The 11,326-nt window shown below is 39.7% G+C and overlaps 1 protein-coding gene across 1 annotated transcript in view; it reads right to left on the reverse strand.

The window, feature by feature from the left end:
* The window catches only part of LOC108675592, a 16,438-nt gene continuing 5,112 nt past the window's right edge, over window positions 1–11,326 (reverse strand). Inside the window, exons 4-9 of the mRNA XM_018163614.2 lie at window positions 10,135–10,235; window positions 9,027–9,165; window positions 8,258–8,460; window positions 3,098–3,238; window positions 1,553–1,687; window positions 1–376 (exon numbers count right to left, since the gene is read on the reverse strand). Coding sequence (XP_018019103.1) covers window positions 188–376; window positions 1,553–1,687; window positions 3,098–3,238; window positions 8,258–8,460; window positions 9,027–9,165; window positions 10,135–10,235 — 908 coding nt within the window. The 3' untranslated portion in view covers window positions 1–187. The remainder of the gene's footprint in view (window positions 377–1,552; window positions 1,688–3,097; window positions 3,239–8,257; window positions 8,461–9,026; window positions 9,166–10,134; window positions 10,236–11,326) is intronic.

Here is an 11,326-nt window from a genome sequence, read left to right on the forward strand (position 1 = left end):
GGTAACGCGGTTGCCGGTAACGCGGGTTGCCGGTAACACGGGTTGCCGGTAACGCAGACTGCCGGTAACGCGGACTGCCGGTAATGCAAACTGCCAGTAACGCGGGTTGTCAGTAACGCCGACTGCCGGTAACGCGGTTGCCGGTAACGCAGACTGCCGGTAACGCGGTTGCCAGTAACGTCAACAGTTACTCGAGCAGCGCAAGTTGCCGCTGCAGTTTGTGTGGCAACGGCAACCTGGCGACGGAGGCGGCAACAGAGGAGGTGGAGGGAAGCGCCCCTCGGATGGCGAGGGCTGCGAGGGCACCCAGGGGCTGAGGGCGCTTGTAGTAAGGCTCCATGAAGCGCACGAGCTCCGTGGACACCCCCGACAGCACCTGCACCAGCGGGAGGTCGTTAGTGAAGATGTGATAAATTAACGCTTTTCTTCTTTGAATTGTTAAGAAAAATTTCTACTTCGTCAAAAACAAAAGATTTCAATGATGAAGATGTAAGAAATTATTTATTAATTAGCTTTTATTCTTTGAATTGTTAAGAAAAATTTTTACCTCGTCAAAAACAAAAGATTTCAATGATGAAGATGCAAGACATTAATTATTTTTATTATTCATTCATTCATTTATTATGTATTGAATTGTTATAAATAAATGAATGAATATGAATTCATTCAATTTATTTTATTCATTCAATGAATTTTCTTCTTTGAATTGTTAAGAAAAATGTCTACCTCAGCGAAAGCAAAAGATTCCAACGACGCATTAACATAAAAGAGAATTTATAAACGCTCAACTTGAATAATTTATTTAGTATTCAAAGGAATTAAAGTGAGAACGGAGGCGACAAAAGTTCCCAATAGCATTTATGAAAGTCGACCTTTCATGTCAAGGTGATAAAAGCAATCCGATCATATATTTTTACTAGCAACAAATGAACAGTTGAAATAAAATTTTAAAAACAAATAATAGATCAAAAACGTTTATCACATTTGAACTAAGTGAATTTATGAAGAATAAGTAATAAGTAGGCAATAAACACACGCAGTCATTAAGCTGATTTAGTCAGTCACCATATATTGTCAGTAAATAGATATTGTTTATGATTAAATACGTTATTTAGATATTGTAGTACGTTATTTAGATAGTGTAATACGTTATTTAGATATTGTTTGTTATTAAGTGTCGCCTCTAAGCAAGCGGCGGTTCCACTCAAGCGGCAGTGCCACTCAAGTGGCGGTGCCACTCAAGCGGTGGTGCCACTCAAGCGGCAGTGCCACTCAAGTGGCGGTGCCACTCAAGTGGCAGTGCCACTCAAGTGGCGGTGCCACTCAAGTGGCAGTGCCACTCAAGTGGCGGTGCCACCCAAGCAGCGGTGCCACTCAAGCGGCGGTGTCACTCAAGCGGCGGTGCCACTCAAGTGGCGGTGCCACTCAAGTGGCGGTGCCACTCAAGCAGCGGTGCCACTCAAGTGGCGGTGCCACTCAAGCGGCGGTGCCACTCAAGCGGCGGTGCCACTCAAGTGGCGGTGCCACTCAAGTGGCATCTGGTGGCACTGACCGCGTGGCAGCGGCCGTGGCGCGTGACGTTGCGCTGCAGGTGGAGGCGCATGCGGCGCGGTTGGCCGCTCATAAGACGACCAATCAGCGACAGCGTCGCCGTCAGCGGAGCGACCGAGCGACACAACATCGCTGTCTGTAGGGCAAATATGGAATAAAATCTTTATTTTATAAGGTTTATTTTTCATTAATTTACATTTCAACGTATTATGCATGTTAACCTTATAAAATCTTCATTTTATAAGGTTTATATTTTTATTTAATTTACATTTCAACGTATTATGTATGTTAACCTTGCAAAATCTACATTTTATAGGTTTTCATTTTTAATTAATTTACATTTCAAAGTATTATGTATGTTAACCTTATAAAATCTTCATTTTATAAGGTTTTTATTTTTCATTAATTTACATTTCAACGTATTATGTATGTTGTTTTAATTTTCGTATTTTGTTAAAATTATCAATATATGGTTCACCCTGCACATTTTGTTTATGTTTCTTTATCGATAACAACTATATGGTTCAAATTTCGTTAAAATTATTAATTATAAAATTATAAAGTTCACCCTGCAGCAGCGCGGTTCACCTTGAAGAGGTAGAGGAAGGCCGAGTGGTCCCAAATATATGGTTCACATTTCACATTCACATTTTGTTAAAATTATCAATGTATGGTTCACATTTAGTTAAAGTTAAATTATCAATACAAGGTTCACACTGCAGCACCACGGTTCACCTTGAAGAGGTAGAGGAAGGCCGAGTGGTCCCAAATATTTGGTTCACATTTCACATTCACATATTGTTAAAATTATCAATGTATGGTTCACACTGCAGCACCACGGTTCACCTTGAAGAGTTAGAGGAAATATATGGTTCATATAAAGTTAAAATTATCAATACATGGTTCACACAGCAGCACCACGGTTCACCTTGAAGAGGTAGAGGAAGGCCGAGTGGTCCCAACTATATGGTTCATATATCGTTAAAATTATCAATATATGGTTCACACAGCAGCAGCACGGTTCACCTTGAAGAAGTAGAGGAAATATATGGTTCATATATCGTTATAATCATCAATCCAAGGTTCACACTGCAGCACCACGGTTCACCTTGAAGAGGTAGAGGAAGGCCGAGTGGTCCCAACTATATGGTTCATATTTCACATTCACATTTTGTTAAAATTATCAATGTATGGTTCACATTTAGTTAAAGTTAAATTATCAATACAAGGTTCACACTGCAGCACCACGGTTCACCTTGAAGAGGTAGAGGAAGGCCGAGTGGTCCCAAATATTTGGTTCACATTTCACATTCACATATTGTTAAAATTATCAATGTATGGTTCACACTGCAGCACCACGGTTCACCTTGAAGAGTTAGAGGAAATATATGGTTCATATAAAGTTAAAATTATCAATACATGGTTCACACAGCAGCACCACGGTTCACCTTGAAGAGGTAGAGGAAGGCCGAGTGGTCCCAACTATATGGTTCATATATCGTTAAAATTATCAATATATGGTTCACACTGCAGCACCACGGTTCACCTTGAAGAGGTAGAGGAAGGCCGAGTGGTCCCAGTCGTGGTGCGGGTTGCCCCAGATGTCAGCGCCGTGGTTGAGGAGCAGCCGCGTCAGGGCGAGCGAACGGTCCCCGCAACACAGACTGTAGCTTAGCAGTGTGCGACCCTGTTAACACAAAATATACAAATGATTAGTCAAATAAACACTAAGATAAGATAAGATTATAAGATAAGATAAGATAAGATTAGTCAAATAAACCCTAAAATGATTAATCAAATAAACCCTTAGCGGTTTATCAGCAGTGTGCGACCCTGTTAACACAAAATATACAAATGATTAGATATCTAACATGAATTTTATTGTGCATTTCAGTTTACGTTCAAATAATAAACCTGAATTTGGTTACTTAATTGGTGCCGGTAACACAAGCTAAGCTATTTGCGACACTAAGTATATAAGATCTAAGCAGAGACAGAAGGAATGATAAATCATTTATATAATACAACTTGTAAGATAAAAATACATGATCACACAAACATCACACCGGGCACAGCTGGATCACAGAAACATTACACAGGACACAGCTGGATCACACAAACATTACGCGAGCAAAAGCTGGATCACACAAACATTACACAGGGCACCGCTGGATCACACAAACATTACACAGGGCACAGCTGGATCACACAAACATTACACAGGGCACGGCTGGACCACACAAACATTACACAGGGCACAGCTGGATCATACAAGCAGTACACAGCTGGCCCACGAGATCTACTTGCGCTAGCTCATCTCACACGAGAGAGACTCATTAACTTCACAATATTTAGAAAATTGGTTACATTTTATTAATATTTTTAGCCTAGATGACTGAAAAATCAAACACGAGGAGAAAAAAGACGTTCCCTGACCTACTTGACAGTAGTTTTCTTTATATAGCTTTAACATTAAAAGCTTTCACTCCACGTAAAGCTTCAATATTAACTCTGAAGTTGGAGTGAAAACAGGAATTTTTCTTCCAATTAAGACACGCCAAATAAATACAGACAAGTGCAGTTAGCCCGACGCACCTACACTCAAAAAAAATCACTTGATTATTGTCTAAATAGTGCTACACTTTATACACGTAGCACTGATACGTCCTTTTGCCAGGCCAAACTGAGTTAGGGATGACCCACAAAAGGGTAGAAAGTGCATCGCTTTTTAGACAAATCGCCACTAATTTCTTCGAGCGTATCACAATTTTGTTGAGCGAGGGAAGAATGCGGGGTCAACAGAAACATCAACGTCACAGATGATATATTCAGATAAGAAATTAATTTTGTTGAATTAGCCTTCGTTTCGTGCTATGCTAACCGAGTTATGTTGGTACAAGGAAAACAAACGCCTACGCACCGATGATTTTTATTGAGATAAACTAGATCTACTTCAAGATGAACTATTTTATTATTTTTTTTCTTCAATACGGAAACTAGACAAACTTTTAGATCCTCGAAGAGTACTAAAAAATGTAGTTTCTGCTCAGTATATAATAAAGGAAAATTTAGAATAGAATTTCTGAATGTGGCCTAAAAATTCAGGGGCCATACTTTCAAAACTCGCTAAGTGAACGTAAGTACTTACGCTCTATTTTCTTGTCTATGATTGGTGGATTTTGCTTGAAAGCCCGTCAATGATTGGCTGATGAACTTACGATCTCTTAACTTTTTTTGAAATTATGGGCCCAGAACTTGGCAAATGTTGCGAGCTCGAGTCAAAAGTCGTTCCATAAATCCGGCATTCATTTTTATTTGCGATTTTGAAGTCAAATTAATAGTCCCGTTATGCGAATTTTTCTTGTTAAATTAACGTCATCCCAGAAGAATAAATACAGTATCAAACTCAAGTATTTTTAAAAATTATTTAGCATTTATGAATAGTTAATTACGCCAAGAGTTTGCAGAGCAATAATTCCTGCTTAAGCATATTGTTCCTACTTCTTATACTTGAGAATAATTCCTACTTCAGCATAATACCTACTTCAGCATCATTCCTACTTCAGCATCTTTCCTACTTCAGCATAATTCCTACATCGTCATAAATTGAGTACAAAAGAAGCTCGTACGGCCGAAGAGGTAGCGGCGGTGGCACGTTATATTTACTGCCATGGCGCGTATGAACAGAAATAAATAATATAAATTAAATTATAGAAGAAAATAGACTTAACAAATCCATATTACTTTCTTATTATGAAAGCAGCTTTTGAAAGCTCCCGAGTTTTCGTAAATAGTATCGTTGAAGGGAACATTAATGTCGTTGCGAAGACTGCATGGGAACAATACAGTTCTCGGATTAGATTATTTTCACGATAGTTTTTTTCTGCTAAAAAAGATGCTCTTCGTCTGTAATTATGAGTTACCTTGAAGTACAATAATGATAATGAATAAATTATTACTGTGATCGTCAGGATACGATAATACTGCACGAATTCTTTTTAATTAATAATTGAATATAATTTTATTATTACACTGTTAGAAAAAACGGTGAAAAAACGTTCCCACTGGCGTTCTAGTGGCCGGTCGCCCCGTGAAAATAAACTTTCGCCGTTTTTATCAGATGTTTTACGGATTTCTAGTGTTAAATTAGAATAAAAACGGCGACACGGTGTTTCTTTTACGTGCCGACCGGCCACTGAAACGCCGGTAATACCGTTAACGGGAATTTTTCTAACAGTGTACCATAATTAATCATATTAAATTTTATGAACAGCAACATTAATAATTTCACGATACAATCGCATTGGGCTAATAATATTTAGCATCTCAATTAGCCATCAAAGCATCAACGACTTAATTTAACAACTTAATTTCTACGACTTAACGACTTAATTTCTAAAGAAAATCAACGACTTAATTTCTAAAGAAAATCAACGGCTTAATTTCTAAAAAAAATCAACGGCTTAATTTCTAAAGAAAATCAACGGCTTAATTTCTAAAGAAAATCAACGGCTCAATTTCTAAAGAAAATCAAAATTTCTATAAAATTTTCCACGAGGTCGCGCGGTCGGCCACGTGACGCCAGGGCTGCTGGCCACGTGACAGCCGTGCGATGGAGACTGCTTTATACACACATATAAAATGTATAAAAAAAATTTTTAAAGACCACGTTTTTCATGTGGACTCAAAAATAGAAAATAATTTTTCGGCAGCTTCTGATCTCTGTTTGCTTTCATTCTCTTGGTCTTTTGTATTTCAGTTAAAATATTTTACAACATCTAAAACGAAAAACGTGGGGCGCATCTTCATTTAGGCATGCCTTAATAAAGGTTCCCAACCCCTGCTTGTGAGTTCCTTTAGAGTTTATAACTACTGCAAAAAGGTCAACCATCCTACATAATATTCATTTCATTTCAGTTGGCCACGCATATGCACAAAAGAAAATTCTTTTCAAAGTTCTGTAGAAAATTGTATTCGCGAGGATACATTGTTTTTCCCGTATTTATCTGGGTGCGTGGCTGTAAAAAGAAAGGTTCGGTAATATATACGCCTGGAAACGTGCAACAAATTATTGATTATTGTATTGTTATCGGTAGCTGAGCTTCCCTAAAAGTTTCAGAGCGCTAGCTAGCGGGAAAGTTGGTGAAATATCGATTGCAAGATTTGATCATCACAGACAGACACGAAAGCGAGCTAAGAAAAACGTGGTAAAAAATGAACAGGTCTTATTGTCAAAATAGTGAAACACTTCCTGAAAGTAGCGCTGATACGCCCTTTTGACGGTTTTAACTGGGTCAATGTATAGGTACCCAAAAATTGTATCACTATATGGAAAAATTTTCATATTCTCTTAGTATATGCAATACCAAAACCTCTTAATTTTAGTATCAAACGAGAAGAGAATTTTACTTTCGTCTACGCTCGGTAAAATAAAAATATATTATTCAATATAATTCGATTTGTACATCAACGAAAATAATAACGCAACAAATTCTTAATAACAGACCAAATTCGTTCTTAAAAATGTATGATAAATGTATTTCTGAGCCCTGAACTTTTACAGCGTTGCTAGCTCAAACAAAGTAATAATTCTTGGTCAACATTTAACTGTGATTGAAAACGTGTAAACAAATATAAGTGACATAACCAGCCTATACGAGAATTTTGTGAGGCGTATAAGCACTGATGTGTGTACAGCAGACATGGTATTTCAGACATGCTATGCAACTCTCACAGTATGTCTATGTCTGCCCTTATGACGACTAACTTCTCATTATTCATGCAGCAATTGAAGGCTTTGCAGGCCACAATGAAATAAAAGTTAATGGGCAAAAAACTACAAATTATGTACTCACTGGAGCATTGAAACAATATACATGTAGAAAATAATTAATGAAATATTGGCAGCAAACACCGTGGATTTATTGTGATTTTATGCCATTGCCGATGGTAATAAATGATATTTGGAAAAAAAAACTGTTGATTTATACACGAGGCATCACTAAGCAAATTATGTTAGAACATCGTTTAATTAACGTTGATTCAACGAAACAACACACACGAAACGTCAAATTCATCGTTGATTAAACGTAAGATGTCTGCAGGAGCAGCAGACGCTGTAGATTAATGCACCGCGTGTCAACACCCGTCACCAACCACCAACACTCGTCACATGTCACCACCCACCAGCCGTCAAGGCCCGTTTACACTACGGGACTGATTCGGAAGGGTCGAGACTGGACTGAGACCAATAAGCCACATGGCTGGGCCTCAAAACTGGCGTGTGCGTTCAGACTACGCGCATGTGCTGGGATCAAGACTCACGACTATCGCTGCGACCACTATGCCGCGCGCGACATTTCAGTTACTTGTTGGCCTTTGAAGATGGATCGTGCCAACGAGGAACTTGAAGATTTTGGATTGAATCCGAAAAAGATGGATTGAATTCAAAAGTTTTCGGCTATCTATATACCTAATAGCAGTTATGAAACGCAAAACATAACCACAACCGCGGCGTAAATGAATCCTCGGCACCTGCTCCAGATTTCAGGGTATCTTTCTTTCTTTTCATCTCTGATCTAAATTGATTTCGCAAAGTGTGAATTTTTTCGATGTTCATAGATGCATCTGATTTCTTCATTTGTTCACTTATTTTTTCTAATGCTTGAAGTTGAAGTCTTGACATCCGTCACCCGTCTCCTATCACCTGGTCATTAGCAGCATCAACCTCCGCACCGGCGTCCAGGAGGCGCTGGGCAGCAGCCGCGGCGGGGCCGTAAAGTCCCTCTCTGAGCAGGAGCTTCAGGTAGAGCAGCGGCGTGGCGCCGGCGGTGTCCCGGCCCTGCGGCGACGCGCCGGCCTCCAGCAGCAGCGTCAGCGCCTCCAGGAACCCAGAGCCCCGAACATCCCCTGGGGCAATAGTGTTATATTTTATACATTAAATATATAAAATATATAGTGTTATATAAAATACGGTGAATAAAAATATATAACGATTCGTTTTCAAGAGGAAATTCGTACAGTGAATCTGCCAGTTGTTCACAACGAACATCCCCTGGGGCAATATTACGACATTTTATAATGACATACATTATTATATAGTTGTCAATATAATTATTAATTATATTAATATTAAATAATTAATAAAAATATATAACTATTCGTTTTCAAGAGGAAATTCATTCAGTGAATCTGACATTTGTTTTTGAAACACATTTCCCGTTTTGTGTTAGCAATTAGTTTTGAGCATTGATAAATTTTTACAACTAATAGGTAATCAAGTATCAATACGGTGCATGACGTTCATTAAAAAAAAATCAGCGCCACAACTGCACTTCCTAATGCCATAACGACCTGAATTATATATCAACAAATATATAATTACTCACATATCACCCACAACTATCATATTATGGCATGTGGTTCATCATCACCACACACATCACCCACACTAATATTATAGAGTCACCCCTCACCCATGAGCAGGGAGTGCAGGGGAGTCTGTCCCAGCAGGTTGGGGTAGTTGGGGCAGTAGCCGCTGGTCAGAAGCTGCCGCAGGTACGGGCACGGGTCGCTCAGCAGGCACGCCACGTGCAGCGACGTCGGTGGGTACGTCTGCACGGCACGTACACGTATAGCGACGTACACGTACAGCGACGTACATGTATAGCGACGTACATGTATAGCAACGTACATGTATAGCGACCTACACGTATAGCGACGTACATGTATAGCGACGTACACGTATAGCGACGTGCACGTATAGCGACGTGCATGTGTAGCGACGTACATGTATAGCGACGTACACGTATAGCGACGTACACGTATAGCGACGCACACGTATAGCGACGTACACGTATAGCGACGTACACGTATAGCGACGTACATGTATAGCGACGTACACGTATAGCGACGTACATGTATAGCGACGTACACGTATAGCGACGTACATGTATAGCGACGTACACGTATAGCGACACTATATACTAATTACAATGTTGCACGTACACTTATAGCGACGTACAAGTATAGCGACGTGCACGTTTAGTGACGTACACGTATAGCGACGTACACGTATAGCGACGTACGCGTATAGTGACGTACATGTATAGCGACGTGCAGGTATAGCGACGTGCACGTATAGCGACGTACACGTATAGCGACGTGCACGTATAGCGACGTGCACGTATAGCGACGTACACGTATAGCGACGTACACGTATAGCGACGTACACGTATAGCGACGTACANTAATTATTTTTAAATTGTTATTTTAGGCATTCTGCCAAATTAGAGGCAATTTTTTTGCTTAAAAACCATGGGAAGGCATTTGAAGAGGCAAGATTTTAATTTTACTACTTATGAATGAAATCTTGTGGCTCTAAAGCTGTCTCTTATACACATCTAGATGTGTATAAGAGACAGCCCCACCATTACCCCACCCGTCCCCCATCATCACCCCACCCGTCCCCCATCATTACCCCACCCATCCCTCACCATTACCCCACCCAGCCCTTCACCCACCCGTCCCCCATATGTACCCCACATATCCCCCATCATTACCCCACCCGCCCCCCAGCAGTACCTGGGTATGAGGTGGGCAGTTCTCCTCGCTCTCGTACCCCACGAAGAGGGAGTAGAGAGGCTTGCCGTGACAGCGACCACACCGCCCCACCACTCCCGCCTCTGTTAATACAAGAAGTATACAGGTATATTGTATATTGTAGACCTACACAATATACAATATACTTATATATATACCAGTATATTGTATATTGTGCAAACTCAAGAAGTATATTGTATTCGAGGAAACCCACCACTCCCGCCTCTGTTAATACAAGAAGTAGTACAGAGCGCTGAATATTGTAGAAACTTCAATACAGAGCGCTGAAGATTGTACAAACTTCAATACAGTGCGCTGAAGATTGTACAAACTTCATTACAATGAAACTATACAATGTTACTCTACATCATTCAAGATATTCGTTATGCCTAATTATAACTTAAACAAACAAAATATTTGTAAGATTTAATACTCCTGCTTGCCACTCCTAATGTAATACTAGTGCTTGCCACTCCTAATGTAATACTCGTGCTTGCCACTCCTAATGTAATACTAGTGCTTGCCACTCCTAATGTAATACCTGTCTCTTATACACATCTAGATGTGTATAAGAGACAGGTGGAGAGCGAACCAACGAGCGATCCGATTCTACTTTATCACCCATGTCCGATGATGAGTAAATCGAGGTACGGTTACCTGAGAGTGTTTTGCTCCCTCAACTCCTTATGGCAGAAGCGAGTCGAGGATAAATGCACTTGCAGCCAACTGTACTCATTTAATATTAAGAAACATTGCTTCGGACTAGGCAATAAAATTGTATGAATATAATTCAAATTCGCATATTAATGTCGAATTGCTTTTCTTAGATTAAATCAAATCAGTGTGCGTTATCTAATAGTGACTTTCGTCGGGGAAATGAGGCTCTCGTTCGCTTCGTTTCGGGCATCCTCTTCTTCTCTTCGTCATCATTCCAGATAAAAGCACCATTGTCTTTTTCAATCTCATAATTACAAAGTCGTATTTAGACTTTCAACACTAAAATGCGCAATTTCGATTGAATTCATACTGTTATATGTTTTATTTATATGTGGTTGTCTAATATAGTGAATCTAATTTGAATGCTCATACCAGTGTTAAATTTCATTTCTTATAGAATAAGTTCAACATTTTGCGCGGTATTTTGTAATGACTTTCGTTGGGGAAATAAGGCTCT

Source organism: Hyalella azteca, unplaced genomic scaffold (assembly GCF_000764305.2).
Source record: "Hyalella azteca isolate HAZT.00-mixed unplaced genomic scaffold, Hazt_2.0.2 contig16748, whole genome shotgun sequence".
Taxonomy (NCBI): Eukaryota; Metazoa; Arthropoda; class Malacostraca; order Amphipoda; family Hyalellidae; genus Hyalella; species Hyalella azteca.